At 41.7% G+C, this 17761-nt stretch overlaps 1 protein-coding gene across 1 annotated transcript; it reads right to left on the bottom strand.

Annotated features, from left to right (window-relative positions):
• Nucleotides 1-10561: 10561 nt before the first annotated feature.
• LOC120018741 (galectin-9-like) lies at nucleotides 10562-17416 on the bottom strand. Its single transcript, XM_038961947.1, has 8 exons — nucleotides 17136-17416; nucleotides 16562-16650; nucleotides 16154-16361; nucleotides 15149-15268; nucleotides 14912-15064; nucleotides 11984-12072; nucleotides 11497-11653; nucleotides 10562-11206 (listed from the first exon to the last, which is right to left on the bottom strand). Exons 1-8 carry the CDS (start codon nucleotides 17169-17171, stop codon nucleotides 11060-11062), a joined length of 999 nt encoding a protein of 332 aa, XP_038817875.1. The 5' UTR covers nucleotides 17172-17416; the 3' UTR covers nucleotides 10562-11059.
• Between the last annotated feature and the right edge of the window lie 345 nt (nucleotides 17417-17761).

Below are 17761 nucleotides of genomic sequence, written 5' to 3'. Positions count from 1 at the left end.
TCTAAATTGTTGTTAGGAAGATGTTGCTGTTCAGAATGACATGTTTATGACTGTTGATGTTCACAGGAATCTCCAAATGCTATGTTGAACGAGCACCACGGATGAAGGAGGGGGAGGAAAACAGACAGCTTCTTTCTACCAAACATACAAAGTTTGCTTAATGAACAATAGTTACATCTTAAATAAATAAGGAATTATTTTAGTTTATTCTGTTTCTGTTTTATGCTGGATATGAGTAATTTAGCAGGTCTGTATTATAATGTATTGTTTTGAAACGTTCATTAAATATCTATTCAGTCAAAACTCACTTATTATTTTACGTTTGCTAAAATAATGTATGTTTTGTACTGTTACTTTTTACATTCTGAAACAGTCTCGTTAGTTTTGAGCTAGACTATGATCGGGGAAATGTCTACTACCCTTTTTAAAATGTTGATGAATGAAATTAGCACCGTTTCTAATAGTTTGTTGCTACTGTCTGATGAGGAAGTGGGCAATGTGGAATACATTGCAGGAGGAAGGGAGAATTAATGAGAAATCAGAACTTGGCCATGTCAGGGAATAAGTAGGATAAATGTACATCCTATCAATGGCAAAAGAAACTGCAGAGGTAGCTTTAAGATAACATTAGATATGTGCATGTTATATACTGCACAGACGGCTAGCCAGCTATTTTCAAAACATTGGATTACCAACTTGAGCGGTGACGTCTCAGTTTGCACCACATTTTGACATGGAGGTATATACAAAAAATATAAATGCAACATGAAGTGTTGGTCTCATGTTTCATGAGCTGAAATAAAAGATCCCAGACATTTTCCATACGCACAAGAAGCTTATTTATCTCAAATGTTGTTCAGCCTGGTCCTTCCTCTGCTGCGTCCGTAACAGTTTATCAATTCCTTTTTTAGAAAACATCTTAATTCAGCCTTTGTGGTTTGGTAAGTATAGTGACTATTATTGCTTTAATTTATTCATCAAACAAACGGGGTTTTGGAAAAGTAGGTACTTTTTGCAAAACAATCCCATCTGGTGGATGGAAAGAGTAATTTATATATATATAAATATACTGTACACTTGATACTTAGCTTGATACTTCAGACAATGAAAGATTATGGATAGTTAAGTAAAATGAAAAAATACCTTTCTTAATTATGAAGCCTTTATGTACTTTTTTCAATATATAAATGCTTAAAAAAAAAAATAATTACATTAGCTACCAAATGAGTTGTTTTCGGCGTTCTAGTCACCTGTAAATGAACACTGAACAGATGTAATTAACGCGTGTAAAAATGGCCATAACATGTTCAAATCACCTGTATACACACACTGGACAGGCAAAAAAAATCACGTGTACAAAAAATGACATTTGAAAAAAGCTAGTGAAAAATTATAATTACAAGTGTTAAGAGGTGTTCTGGGTAGACGATTTGAAACTCTTGGCTTTCCATATGAACAGAGCCATGAACCCCTCATACGAATCCAGCTCCTCTCCCAGACAGCGGTGGCCCATTCCAACGCCTGCCCAGTCAGCAGAGAAATTACCTTGGACCTCTCGGTGGTGGGGGCTCCCATCTGGTGCGCAAAGTAGAGGGAGCAATGTAGTAGGAAGCCACGGCATTTAGATGGGGTGCCGTCATATTTATCCAGGAGGGACAAACGGGCACCAATCATCAGTGATTTGTGAAATCATCAGTGATTTGTGAATGTGCTTGTCCTTCCAGTGTGCTGAAAGTCTGTTGTCAATTCTTTTACTGTAAAATAGCATTGTATCTGGTCAAACAACACTTTTTTTCCAAAACTTTATTAAGGGTTGGTAACAGGCTGATTGGTTGGCTATTTGAGCCAGTAAAGGGGACTTTACTATTCTTAGGTAGTGTATTGACTTTTGCTTCCCTCCAGGCCTGAGGGCACACGCTCTCTAGTAGGCTTAAATTGAAGATATGGCAAATAGGAGTTGCAATATCGTTCACTATTATCCTCAGTAATTTTCCACCTAAGTTGTCAGACCCTGGTGGCTTGTCATTGTTGATATACAACAATAAACATTTTCACCTCTTCCACACTCCAAATTACAATTCTTGTCTTTCATAATTTGGTCAGATATACTTGGATGTGTAGTGTCAGCGTTTGTTGCTGGCATGTCATGCCTAAATGTGCTAATCTTGCCAATGAAAAAAATCATTAAAGTAGTTAGCAATATCAGTCGTTTTGTAATGAATGAGCCATCTGATTCAATGAATGATGGAGCTGAGTTGGCCTTTTTCCCAAAATGTCATTGAAGGTGCTCCAAAGCTTTTCACTCTCATTCTTTATGTCATTTATATTTGTTTCATAGTGTATTTTATTTTTATTCAGTTTAGTCACATGATTTCTCAATGTGCAATGCCAATCGTTTGTGCAGCCAGACTTATTTGCCATTCATTTTGCCTCATCTATCTCAACCATACAATTGTTCAATTCCTCATCAATCCACAGGGATTTAACAGTTTTTATAGTGATTTTCTTAATGGGTGCATGCTTATTAGTAACTGCAATAAGCAATTACATAAATGTGTCAAGTGCAGCGTCTGTTTACTCCTCATTACTGTGTTAAATGAAGCCTCACTTCATGGTTACACTAGTGACCATATCCCCCGCGCATCCCGCAAAGGCAGAGGTGTTGCTAACATTCACGATAGCAAATTTCAATTTACAAAAAAAGAAAACTGCGTTTTCATCTTTTGAGCTTCTAGTCATGAAATCTATGCAGCCTACTCAATCACTTTTTATAGCTACTGTTTACAGGCCTATACAGCGTTCCTCACTGAGTTCCCTGAATTCCTATCAGACCTTGTAGTCATGGCAGATAATATTCAAATTTTTGGTGACTTTAATATTCACATGGAAAAGTCCACTGACCCACTCCAAAAGGCTTTCGGAGCCATCATCGACTCAGTGTGTTTTGTCCAACATGTCTCCGGACCTACTCACTGCCACAGTATGGATCTAGTTTTGTCCCGTGGAATAAATGTTGTGGATCTTAATGTTTTTCTTCATAATCCTGGACTATCGAGCCACCATTTTATTACGCTTGCAATCGCAACAAAAAATCTGCTCAGACCCCATCCAAGGATCATCAAAAGCTGTGCTATAAATTCTCAGACAACCCAAAGATTCCGAGATGCCCTTCCAGACTCCCTCCACCTACCCAAGGACGTCAGAGTCCAAAAATCAGTTAACCACCTAACTGAGTAACTCAATTTAACCTTGTGCAATACCCTAGATGCAGTCGCACCCATAAAAACTAAAAACATTTTGTCATAAGAAACTAGCTCCCTGGTATACAGAAAATATCTGAGCTCTGAAGCAAGCTTCCACAAAATTTGAACGGACATGGTGCTATACCAAATTGGAAGGCTTCTGACTCGCTTGGAAAGACAGTACCATGCAGTGTCGAAGAGCCCTCACTGCTGCCCAATCATCCTATTTTTCCAACTTAATTGAGGAAAATAAGAACAATCCAAAATAAATTTATGATACTGTCGCCAAAGTTAACTAAAAAGCAGCATTCCCTACGAGAGGATGGATTTCACTTCAGCAGTGAGAAATTCATGAACTTCTTTGACGAAAAGATAATGATCATTAGAAAGCAAATTACGGACTCCTCTTTAAATCTACGTATTCCTCCAAAGCTCAGTTGATCAAGAGAGACACTCAAGTTTTTTAATACTATATCTCTTGACACATTGATGAAAATAAATCATGGCCTCTAAACCTTCAAGCTGCATACTGGACCCTATTCCCACTAAACTATAGAAAGAGCTGCTTCCTGTGCTTGGCCCTCCTATGTTGAACATAATAAACGGCTCTCTATCCACCGGATGTGTACCAAACTCACTAAAAGTGACAGTAATAAAACGTCTCTTGAAAAAGCCAAACCTTGACCAAGAAAATATAAAAACTATCGGTCTAAAACATTCCTCTTAAAATGTTTTGAAAAAGCTGTTGCACAGCAACTCACTGCCTTCATGAAGACAATGTATACGAACCGCTTCAGTCTGGTTTTAGACCCCATCATAGCACTGAGACTGCACTTGTGAAGGTGGTAAATGACCTTTTAATGGCGCCAGACCGAGGCTCTGCATCTGTCCTCATGCTTCTAGACCTTAGCGCTGCTTTTGATACCATCGATCACCGCATTCTTTTGGAGAGATTGGAAACCCAAATTGGTCTACATGGACAAGTTCTGGCCTGGTTTAGATCGTATCTGTCGGAAGGATATCAGTTTGTCTCTGTAGATGGTTTGTCCTCTGACAAATCAATTGTAAATGTCGGTGTTCCTCAAGGCTCCGTTTTAGGACCACTATTGTTTTCACAATATATTTTACCTCTTGGTGATATCATTCAGAAACATAATGTTAACTTTCACTGCTATGCGGACGACACACAGCTGTACATTTCGACGAAACATGGTGAAGCCCCAAAATTGCCCTCCCTGGAAGCCTGTGTTTCAGACATAAGGAAGTGGATGGTGGAAAATGTTCTACTTTTAAAAACTCGGACAGAACAGAGATGCTAGTTCTAGGTTCCAAGAAACATTTTTTTTTAAATGATTTCACCTTTATTTAACCAGGTAGGCCAGTTGAGAACAAGTTCTCATTTTTCAACTGCGACCTGGCCAAGATAAAGCAAAGCAGTGCGACAAAAACAACAACACAGAGTTACACATGAGATAAACAAACAGTCAATAACACAATAGAAAAATCTATAAACAGTGTGTGCAAATGTAGGAAGATTAGGGAGGTAAGGCAATAAATGGACCATAGTGGCAAAATAATTACAAGTTATCGGTAAGCTGCTCTGACAGCTGATGCTTAAAGTTAGTGAGGGAGATATAAGTCTCCAGCTTCAGTGATTTTTGCAATTCATTCCAGACATTGGCCGAAAACCCATTTTGGACAGAAAGTTTCTTATTTTTGCAATGTTACGTGGATGGAAAAAAGCTGAGAACAAAGAGATCTTCTGTTTAATCTGTCAATTAATCTTGATGGTTGTACAGTCGTCTCAAATAAAACTGTGAAGGACCTCGGCGTTACTCTGGACCCTGTTCTCTCTTTTGACGAACATATCAAGACTGTTTCAAGGACAGCTTTTTTCCATCTACGTAACATTGCAAAAATAAGAAACTTTCTGTCCAAAAATGATGCAGAAAAATGTATCCATACTTTTGTCACTTCCAGGTTAGACTACTGCACTGCTCTATTTTCCGGCTACCTGGATAAAGCACTAAATAAACTTCAGTTAGTGCTAAACACGGCTGCTAGAATCTTGACTAGAACCCAAAAATGTGATCATATTACTCCAGTGCTAGCCTCTCTACACTGGCTTCCTGTTAAGGCTAGGGCTGATTTCAAGGTTTTACTGCTAACCTACAAAGCATTACATGGGCTTGCTCCTACATATCTTACCGATTTGGTCCTGCCGTAGATACCTACCGGTAAATCTCGCTTTTAAAATGATGCTTTATGCGTCAACTACTATAGTTTACTTTATTATCTTGATTGATCCGTAACTGATTCATAATGTTGTTTGTCACAAGACACAGGGCTCCTTACTGTCCCTAGAATTTCTAAGCAAACAGCTGGAGGCAGGGCTTTCTCCAAAAGAGCTCAATTTTTATGGAATGGTCTGCCTATCCATGTGAAAGACGCAGACTCGGTCTCGACCTTTAAGTCTTTATTGAAGACTCATCTCTTCAGTAGGTCCTATGATTGAGTGTAGTCTGGCCCAGGAGTGTGAAGGTGAACGGAAAGGCACTGGAACAACGAACCACCCTTGCTGTCTCTGCTTGGCAGGTACCCCTCTCTCCACTGGGATTATCTGTCTCAAACCTTATTACAGGGGCTGAGTCACTGGCTTACTGGTGCTCTTCCATGCCGTCCCTAGGAGGGGTGTGTCACTTGAGTGCGTTGAGTCACTGACGTGATCTTTCTGTCCGGGTTGGCGCCCCCCCTTGGGTTTGTGGCATGGTGGAGATCGTGGGCTATACTCGGTCTTGTCTCAGGATAGTAAGTTGGTGGTTGAAGATATCCCTCTAGTGGTGTGGGGGCTGTGCCTTGGCAAAGTGGGTGTGGTTATATCCGGCCTGTTTGGCCCTGTCCGGGGGTATCGTCGGACAGGGCCACAGTGTCTACCGACCCCTCCTGTCTCAGCCTCCAGTATTTATGCAGCAATAGTTTGTGTCCGGGGGCTAGGGTTAGTCTGTTATATCTGGAGTATTTCTCCTGTCTTTTCCGGTCTCTCTCTCTACCTCTCTTGACCTCTCTCGACCTGAGCCCTAGGACCATGCCTCAGGACTACCTGGCCGGATGACTCCTTGCTGTCCCCAGTCCACCTGATTGTGCTGCTGCTCCAGTTTCAACTGTTCTGCCTGCGGCTATGGAACCCTGACCTGTTCACTGGACGTGCTACCTTGTCCCAGACCTGCTGTTTTCAACTCTCTAGAGACAGCAGGAGCAGTAGAGATACTGAGAATGATCGGCTATGAAAAGCCAACTGACATTTACTCCTGAGGTGCTGACCTGTTGCACCCTTGACAACTACTGTGATTATTATTATTTGACCCTGCTGGTCATCTACAGTTGAAGCCAGAAGTTTACATACACCTTAGCCAAATACATTTAAACTCATGGATCAGACGTTTACATACACTAAGTTGACTGTGCCTTTAAACAGCTTGGAAAATTCCAGAAAATGATGTCATGGCTTTAGAAGCTTCTGATAGGCTAATTGACATCATTTCAGTCATTTGGAGGTGTACCTGTGGATGTATTTCAAGGCCTACCTTCAAACTCAGTGCCTCTTTGCTTGACATCATGGGAAAGTCAAAAGAAATCAGCCAAGACCTCAAAAAAAAATTGTACCTCCACAAGTCTGGTTCATCCTTGGGAGCAATTTCCAAATGCCTGAAGGTACCACGTTCATCTGTACAAAAATAGTATGCAAGTATAAACACCATGGGACCACGCAGCCGTCATACCGCTCAGGAAGGAGGAGACGTGTTCTGTCTCCTAGAGATGAACACTCCGCTCAGCAAGGAAGAAGCCACTGCTCCAAAACTGCCATAAAAAAGCCAGACTACGGTTTGCAACTGCACATGAGGACAAAGATCGTACTTTTTGGAGAAATGTCGTCGTCTGATGAAACACAAATAGAACTGTTTGGCCAGAATGACCATTGTTATGTTTGGAGGAAAAAGGGTGAGCCTTAACTTGGGTCCAAAATGTTGGACCCAAGTTCAACAATATTACCTCAATTAGCCCGACTAACTGGTGCTCCAACACATCGGCTACTTGGACAATTTGCATTGTGTCCCACCAACCCCTCTTTTACACTGCTGCTACTCTATTTATCATCTATGCATAGTCACTTTAACTACACCTACATGTACATACAGTGGCTTGAGAAAGTATTCACCCCCTTGACATTTTTCCTATTTTGTTGCCTTACAACCTGGAATTAAAATGGCTTTTGGGGGGGGTTTGTATCATTTGCTTAACACAACATGCCTACCACTTTGAAGATGCAAAATGTTTTTTTGTGTGAAACAAACAAGACATATTGCAAAGTCAATACTTTGTAGAGCCATCTTTTGCAGCAATTACAGCTGCAAGTCTCTTGGGGTATGTCTCCAGAAGCTTGGCACATCTAGCCACTGGGATTTTTTCCCATTCTTCAAGGCAAAACTGCTCAAGCTCCTTCAAGTTGGATGGGTTCCACTGGTTACAGCAATCTTTAAGTCATTCCACAGATTCTCATTTGGATTGAGGTCTGGGCTTTGACTAGGCCATTCCAAGACATTTAAATGCTTCCCCTTAAACCAATCAAGTGTTGCTTCAGCAGTATGCTTAGGGTCATTGTCCTGCTGGAAGGTGAACCTCCGTCCCAGTCTCAAATCTCTTGAAGACTGAAAAAAGGTTTCCCTCAAGAATTTCCCTGTATTTAGCGCCATCCAACATTCCTTCAATTCTGACCAGTTTCCCAGTCCCTGCCGAGGAAAAACAAACCCACAGCATGATGCTGCCATCACCATGCTTCACTGTGGGGATGGTGTTCTTGGGGTGATGAGAGGTGTTGGGTTTGCACCAGACATAGCGTTTTCCTTGATGGCCATAAAGCTCAATTTTAGTCTCATCTAACCAGAGTACCTTCTTCCATATGTTTGGGGAGTCTCCCACATGCCTTTGGCGGACATCAAATGTGTGGAGCTTTGCAGCTCCTTCAGGGTTATCTTTGGTCTCTTTGTTGCCTCTCTGATTAATGCCCTCCTTGACTGGTCTGTGAGTTTTGGTGGGCGTCCCTCTCTTGGCAGGTTTGTTGTGGTGCCATATTCTTTAAATTTTTTAATAATGGATTTAATGGTGCTCCGTGGGATGTTCAAAGTTTCTGATATTTTTGTATAACCCAACCCTGATATGTACTTCTCCACAACTTTGTCTCTGACCTGTTTGGAGAGCTCCTTGGTCTTCATGGTGCCGCTTGCTTGGTGGTGCCCTTGCTTAGTGGTGTTGCAGACTCTGGGGCCTTTCAGAACAGGTGTATATCTACATGACAGATCATGTGACACTTAGATTGCACACAGGTGGACTTTATTTAACTAATTGTGTGACTTCTGAAGGTAATTGGTTGCACCAGATCTTATTTAGGGGCTTCATAGCAAAAGGGGTGAATACATATGCACGCATCACTTTTACGTTTAAATTTTGTTACATTTTTTTTAAACAAGTTATTTTTTAAATTTCACTTCACCAATTTGGACTATTTTGTGTATGTCCATTACATGAAGTCCAAATAAAAATATATTTAAATTACAGGTTGTAATGCAACAAAATAGGAAAAATGCCAAGGGGGGTGAATACTTCTGCAAGGCACTGTATTACCTCAATTAGCTAGACTAACCGGTGCTCCCGCACATTGACTCTGTACAGGCACCACCTATATATCACCTCGCTACTGTTATTTTCACTGTCATTTTACTGTTTTTATTTATTTACTTATCTATTGTTTACCTAATACCTATTTTCTTAAATTGTACTGTAGGTTAGGGCTTGTAAGTAAGCATTTCACTGTAAGGTCTACACCTGTTGTAATAGGCGCACGTGACAGATAAACTTTGATTTGATTTGCAAGAGCGGATGTTTCACTGGTTGTTCGCTGGTTTCAAACACAATGATTGATAGGCAACTTAAACTTCTTGAATTCAACCATTATTGGGTTCAAATACACATTTACATTTGTGAACAGCCACCCACAACAAACACAATCCGTAAAATGCAAATAGATAAATGAGAGAGCAGCAGTGTGATTCACATCAATGCGCTATGTAGTTATCAATAATAGGTGATATCCGTATCGCCGTAGACTACACTGCTGTCATCTTCACATCCAAGCGTTTATTCAAATTGGAAAATCTTTGGATGCCGACAGCAGTGGCACCATTGGAAAACATAGCTTGGACTGTAGCCTACAAAAGCCTGCTCCTTTCCCGCAATCCATAAACCACATTTGGTGTCACCATAGTGGTCTCTGACTTGTGGTCAGATTCACTCAGGTGGAACAAACTTAAACGTGTGCCTTTTTTCAATGCTGATTTGAATGTCATTGAGAAAACAGAAGTGTCAAAGATAAATTATTTCACTAACATCCTCAAAGTAATCTAGTTTTTTTTAAGTATCTAATTACAATATTTAGTTACTGTTTTTTGTAATTGTTACTCCCCAACCCTGATTGTCTCAATGCAGCCTTATAATGCTGTGAAAGGATCCAGGAACCCAAATGATTTGGGTGTCTCCCATCCTCCTTATAAAACATGTTTAGTTTCCAAAAGGTACTGAAATTGTCAACAAAAGTTACACCCATTGAGCTGCAATAATCACGTAGCCAGTTGTGAAGAGAAAGAATCCTGCTAAAGCGTTCAATGCCACGATTCAGAGAGGACACAGAGCCAGATATGATGGGTCTTTTGTTAGTGTCTAGCAGAGAGTCAATCAGCTCTTTAAAATCCAGTTTCAACTGTTCAGAGCTGCCCTTCATAATGTCATTAAAACCCACATGGACTACGATAGAATCGATGTCCATGTCCTGACATAGTACAATCGGGAGCAGCTTAGTAATGTAATTTACTCGAGCTCCGGGATAGGAAATTGTTTTTACACCAGGAACGGTCACATGTCAGCAAATCACTACTGTCTGAACACACACAAATCCTATTTGGTCACTTGTAACTTGCTGTTTGGACAGTCAGTATTCCAATACGGATTTAAAAAATAGAACTGATTTCAGCATTAAGGCCTGCAGTGTGAACAAGGCTTTAGCACAGTTATCTCCAAACCTGTTCCTGGAGCCCTACCCTCCTGTAGGATTTCGCTCCAACCCCAGGAACTAACCTGGTTCAGTTAATCAACCAGCTAATTATTAGAATCAGGTGTGCTAGTGAAAACCTACAGGACAGTAGCTCTCCAGGAACAGGGTTGGAGAGCCCTGATTTAGAGGCATAACCAGTCTCACTCCAAAATGTTTCACATTTGAAATATATATTTTTTTTTAAAATTGAAAGCACACACTATATATATCTTAAAATGTTTATAGAAAAGAGTATAGAGACTACTGGTGATGAACAAGGCTACATATGGAATTACCAGGCACTGTCCTCAGGGTACTTCTCATGATAGGTAACGTCAGGTCTGGCATTATATCACAAAATAATAATGATTTAAGAATTTGTCTAGCGCTACAGAAGAAATGGCTAAAGCAATCAATGTGATTTCTAATGGCTTTCTACTGTGATTTATAACAAACAGGAACACATTTCTCATCCTTGAAGTCGATGGCACAGCACTCACTAATAATACATTTGCAAGTGAGATAATCTAACAGGCCTGGCAAGCAGTAAAAAAACTAAGTTCATGTCATTTTTATCGTAGCAAGAAGAGATCAAAAAATACAAGTGGTTTGGGTCAGAGGTGACACAAAATGAAACAAGTGGCTAGGTCACCGAAGACAGTTGTGACCCACAGCACTAAACCATCACAGAGGTCAAACTGAGGTCTCCATCCACCTCCAGGATGTTGACCTGCTGGAGGAGGGTGTGGCGGTGTTTGTAGGTGCTCGTCTGATTCCCGTTGACCACTATCTTGTAGCACTGATCCTCACAGTAAATAGACAGCTGAAAAGACCAAACTAGCCATATTAGTACTCAGTCTGATATAAAGAGAGAAACAATCCAGCATCTTTAATGTGGATCATCTCTCTAATGAACATCATGCCACAGACTAAGTGACTAAACCAGAAAGGAAATCAGTATCAGGAAAGGGCTTAGCTAGACAGAAAGATAAGTGGTATGCTTGGTGCTGAAACAATAAATAATTATTCACCCTTGAAACTGAGATTGTATACAAGGTGCGTTGTGTAACGGCAGCCTTAGATAAAAGTGGATGGTTCCTGGTGGCTAGTTACCGTGAAAGACTGGCCCTTGTGGAAGGGCATTCCACCAGAGCGCTCCTCCTTTCCCCACTGGTCTCTCAGCTTGCTGTTGCGTACCACTAGGGTCTCGTCAAATCGGGGGTTGAAGTGCAGCGCAATCCCAGAGTTGAACAGTAGGTTAACGTGGAACCTATAGGCAAGGGGGAAAGGATAAGTGTCGGGGAAAAACCATGACAGGAGAACTGCTATTGTTGCACCCTCCAGGATGTTTTGTTGGCCTACCTCTTTCTATTTATTTTTAATTTGAACCTTTATTTAACTAGGCAAGTTAAGTGTCTAAGCCAAGGGCTCATTGACACACTTGCAATACAATGGAAATGAGGTGAACTAGAATTGCCAAAGTTCTTTTATGCTTTTTTTTCATTCAAATATATATAGGATTTTATATTGTAACTCCAGGGGAAGTGTATTTCCCACTGTTGTTCTCCTTTACTGTAAAGACAATAAGGCAGGATCAGACCTATTGGCATTGGGGTTAACCACTCCCTGGATGTTGATGGTGCGTCCAGGGTGGAGTCCTCCATTGATCATGTTCTTGTATGGAACAGCCTGGATGAAAATGGAAGATTTGAATGAATCACTCATTATGACCAATAGACGTTGATGCGATAGAACTAACTAAATTTGCTCAGCAGCACTACAGTACAAGAAAGTAGAAGATCATTTACAAAGAATGGTGGCTGGACATATAGAGGGGCCTGTGACAAGCAACAGGAGAGGGGGATCTTGACAGCACGTTGATTACAGTACTACATTTCCCTGTAAACAGGTTACTGTATATTTACTGTAACTCTGTCACAATCTGCCTAAAGACAATGACAGGTCGTTACACTCACACAACGATACAGTCAGTGTACAGAAAGAGGAAGTAGATCACACTATACAAATATGAACTTTAGTGATCTTAAAATACCCCATCACAGGAAGCATCAGGACTACGAAGCATAAAACGATTCAGTGAAGGAGATGAGGGAGACGTATCACTATGTGACACGCCCTCGTTTGCGGGTCATTGGTTGAAGCCTTATTCAATCACGCCTAACAGGCCAATATGAACTTTGTGGGTGTACGCTCCTCATGTCTATATAACACCCTGCACTGTGCAAGATGATGGTGAGATGTCTCCCTCATCTCCTTCAGAAACCTGGGAATACATATCGTAACCCAAATTTATCTTTCAGTCGACTCGGTTCGACATCTCACTATGGGACACTTGCAAAACACCCCGATTGCCAATAGCCCGTTTCCTGAGAAGCCTGTTGTGGGTCATGGTAATGTATCTGATCCATACTACTCAGCTCCAGCACCAATGACTGTGTGTGCCAGGGAGGGTGCAGTAATGACTAGCCCAACTAGCCGGAGATGCCTCTGAACAGTGCCCATGACGTGGCAATTCCTCTAGTGGAATGTGCCCGGACACCCAGTGGAGACTGCAATCCCGGATAACTGTACGCCTTGGCGATAGCCTCCATTACCCAATGGAAGAGGCGTTGTTTGGACCAAGCCCTGCCCTGAGCTGGGTGGCAAAGCAAAGAAACAGTTGGTCACAATTCCGGAATGGCCTAATCCTGTCCATGTAGATGCGCAGTGCGCGCACCAGACACTACGTGTTAAGATGCCGCTGCTCTGGAGGAGATAAAGGCTGAGGGTGGAAGGGAAAGAGGTCAGTAGCTTGACTACTATAGGTCATGGGAATGACCTTAGGAATGAACGTGGCGTTAGCACGTATCCTAACCTTGGAGAAGTTGGGGGCAAACTGAGTGTATGAAGGGTGAACTGAGAGCGCATGAAGGTCGCTAACGTGCTTGGCCAAGGCGAGCAACAGGGCCTTCTTATAAGACAGAGTCTTAAGATCCACTTCTCCGGGGGTTAAAAGTGATTGCCTGTAAGTGCATCCAGAACCAGCGCCAAGTCCCATGATGGTGCAAGTGGCTTGGAGACCGGATGGAGACCACGCGCTCCCTTGATAAAACTACGAACCAGGGGGTGAGCCCCGATCGTCATCTCACCTAGTCCTACATGGCAGGCTAATATCGCCGCCAAGTAGACCTTAACGGTGGAAAAGGCTTTGCCCTTGTCGAGAAATTCCTGTAGGAAGAAGAGAACGGCAGGAAAGTAACACTGAAAGGGGACCAACTCACGTCTCTCACACCACCTCTCGAATACCCACCACTTCATGTCGTAAAGACCTCTTGTAGAAGGGGCTCTGGCGCTCTGAATTGTGGCAACCACGTTTGGAGGCAAGCCCACCGAGTCTAAATTGGACTTCTCATGGGCCAGGCCCAGAGATCCATCAGCTCGGAATGTGGGTGGAATATTTCGCCCTGGGCAGTATAACGTATTTTAACAATATACCTGTATTGATGGACGGACTGGTTTGGGTTTTTACTTTACCTTCTAAAACAATATTTGAATGTTTGGTTTGTTAAATGTGATACGCTGTGTCAGTACGTGACTGATGTTGCCGGGCAAAACACAGAGGCAGTGGCGAAAAGCCATCGCTCTCCTCCCAAAAATATTTTCTGCTGGATCGGTAAGAGCAAGCTTTTGGCACGATTCATCCTGAAGCCTAGAGCGAGCATGTGCAACAACAGCTAGGCTGTGTGCTCCGCTGCCTGAGCCAGAGTGTCCGTCAGTGGGGCAAGGGACAGACTGAATGGTAAGGTGAGATATTCGTAGGCTATGCACTCAAAGGCAAACCTTAGATATCTCCTGTGTGAAGGTAACTAGCTACAATTGCGATGGGACTAGCTAAAATTTGTGGGAACCTGCTATTAGTGAGATGTTAAAGCAGTGGAGCTAAATAGCTAACAACGCGAAAGGTGTGTAGGCCAGGCAACAGGTCTACTGTAGCTAGACGACAACAAAAAAACACTGCTAACAAGCTAACCGAGGTAACTTCACTCTGTTAAGTGAAGATGAAGTTAGCAGAATTCCTGAAAATAAGCCATTCAACGCTTTGGGTTGGGGTGGTAACCCACACCAAAAGGAACAGTTAAGTTGAGAGCTAGTTTTCTGAATGAAGCTGCTTTAAGACTAGTAACCAGATAGTAACCAAATAGACTCGAAGAATGAGGAAACCAGAGCAGTGCAGGGTGTTATATAGACACTCGGGCGTACACCCACAAAGCTCTGATTGGCCTGTTAGGAGTGACTCTGATTATGCTGTTAGGCGTGATTTGAATAATGCTTCCACCAATGACCCACAAAATAGGGATGTCCCATAGTGAGATGTCTAACCCAGTTGACTGAAAGATAACTAAAATCTGAAAGACAGTGAAAGGAATACAAATCACAGATCTGACAAAAAAAAATTTTATGAGTTCGATAACCAAGAACTGGTTGGCCAATAAATTATCATTATTGATTCAGATCCAGATTAACTCACTGGATGTCCTGGTTGTGCGGGAAATCCTGGATAAGGGAATCCTGGTTGTCCCGGAAATCCCGGATAAGAAGGGAATCCTGGCTGGGCCGGAAATCCCGGATAAGAAGGGAATCCAGGTTGTGCCGGAAATCCTGGCTGTGCAGGAAAGGTGGGCTGAAGGACATAAAATCACTTTCAATCAGTTGAACTGTCTTCAAATTCTCTGTCCATCTAATTAATATGTTAGGTACTACTCACCGCAGGGTTCTGGAAGACGATGGAGGTCAACTCCACTTTCCCCTCGGCTGAGATGGTGTCCACTGAGTAAAACGGGATACGGTGCTTGAAGGTCATGAAATGGTTCCCATTCACTTTCAACTGAAGACAGAGAACAGAGAACGAGCATGAGCAGAGTCATTATGGACCTGAGGACAGTGAGTGAGAGAACAAGTGTCACTCACAACTATTCAAGTTTTTTTCCAACCCATGAATTGAAATCCATTTTAACTCCTAAACAGACTAGAATAAATTGAGTCACACAGTAAAATATAATATAAATAGAATACATAACATATAATTTCAATTAAACAAGAGTGAAACACCATGGGCTCCCGAGGGGCGCAGCTGTCAAAGGCACTGCATCTCAGTGCTAGAGGTGTCACTACAGACCCCTGTTTGGGTTCCAGGGTGTATCACAACCGCCCGTGATTTGGAGTCCCATAGGACGGCGCACAATTGGCCCAGCGTCGTCCGGGTTAGGGTTTGGCCGGGGTAGGCCGTCATTCTAAATAAAAATTTGTTCTTAATTGACTTGCCTAGTTAAATAAAGGTTAAATAAAAAATACAAAAGATTATGAGTCACTGACTTCATTAAAATCATGTGGGAGCTCCGTAAGCATAATATTTTACAGTCATTTATATAAAACAGGAAATGATATATTTTACAATGACAGACTGAAAAGGTTGTTCTGTAGTCGGAATGTACAGATGTAGGTTCTTAATTTGATCACTCTTTTGTTGATGAGACTTTTCCTGCCAACAGGAAATGCTGACTTTTTGTGTATTCAAGGTTTAAAAAGGCTTCTAACGTTTGTAATTTCCCCTTTAAAACAAAAAATGTATCAACCCCATTAATTATAATCCATATAATAATTAACATTTCCTGTGAATGCAGGATTATTTTCCTGCTGTAACAAACTGGCTCAAATTAAGATCCTACATCTGTATCCTCCATTTGCTATAGTAGGGGAGGGTTTGGGTGACCTGGAAGAAGTCCCTCTGGACAGTTATCTCGAGGCTGAAGCAGGAGCCATGTTGGAAGGGGGAATGCTGATTCCGCTCCTCTGTCCCCCATCTGGACTGCTGCAAGGTGTTGGTCACCACATATCCAGGGTGACTGTCATAGCGTGGATTGAAGTGAAGGGCAATGTCTGCCCCTGCCCTAGAACCACACTGCAAATTCACATGGAACCTGAGAAAGAGAAAGAGAAAGTGAGACCGAGAGAGATCATGTGCTTCCGGATATGTTAAACAATTCTCGGAACAAGTTTAAATCTGCGCAAAAAATGTGTACTAGGCCTTATCTGGACTGGAACGCACCCACTGACTCTCTCGAAGACAACTAATAAGGACATGTATTATCAAAGCTTATATCGGTGAGTGGTGACCCACCTGTCTGCCGCATGGTGAACTCTCCCAGTGATAGTGATGGTCATCCCCTCCTGAAGCCCACCTTGGATAGAGCCGGTGAAAGGGAGACTCTGGGACATATAATAAACAGAATCATTAATGACAAACTCAATTGAATAAGAATGGATAAATGAAATTAAAACAACTATTATGTAGGCTAGAGGCCATTGACTCTCCTCTTTACTACATCCACTATTACTGCTTGTGTGATAATTATTAATAGCCCTAGGTCTACATAACGGAATACGTGAGACATTCACTGTAGCCTAATAACATACATGTTAAATTTGCACAATAGCATAGCATGAATTGATACTATGAATGTCTAGCTGTGCATATATTGATTTTAGAATTAAATATGTGAACTGAAAAAAGCAGACTATAACTGGGAAAATAATGTACTGTATATTGCTGAGAAGCGGATGGGAGCGCATTTTGATTACCAGATTTGACCGTAAGCAATCGCCCAATTCTCCCAAAGTTAAACATTAAGAGCATCTACATTTTAAATAAACAACACAACAAATCACATAACAAATGGTTTTAATAAACGTACCGGATTATAAAAAGGTTGCTGGTTATAAAATGCCATTTCTCCAAATCTCACTGTAAATCGAAACGTCTTCTCAGTTGCTCAACGCTCTCTCAGTGATGATATGTGTAGTTTCAGAAATGTGTAGTTTCGTTTTTACGTGCATTGAAGGGGCGGGAGGAGGAAGTAAGTAAGTAACAATGTAGCCTAGTTTAGAATTCCTCTACATTGTTTTATCCCCTAACGAATACCTCTGTCGAAATATGCTGCAGTTGTGAAATATCGGTCTTGCCCTAATCGGTAGGCCTACACATAGACTAATCAAGAGACGATGCGGGCCGATAGATTTTTATGCTTTTTCAATCATTAACCTGCAATTACTCAGTCAGGTGATGTTGCGGGAAGTTGACTCAGAATTGGACAGAGTTTGCTGTGTATAGAGGTCAGTTTGTCTCCATGCACACACACGCATGCTAACATCACATGTAAAATGTAATAACAATGGCACCTTTTTAATTTCTAATAATTTCTTATTCCAAATCCTAATTAATTGCCCGATTGTCACCTTAACCCAAGACAACTAACTGTAGGCTGCCACTGTCCTTTAGACACTTCCATTTGTCTCTCCTGGATTCGGTAAGGATATTTCT

Source organism: Salvelinus namaycush, chromosome 23 (genome assembly GCF_016432855.1).
Source record: "Salvelinus namaycush isolate Seneca chromosome 23, SaNama_1.0, whole genome shotgun sequence".
Classification (NCBI taxonomy): domain Eukaryota; kingdom Metazoa; phylum Chordata; class Actinopteri; order Salmoniformes; family Salmonidae; genus Salvelinus; species Salvelinus namaycush.
This window is presented reverse-complemented; position numbering and strand designations above follow the sequence as displayed.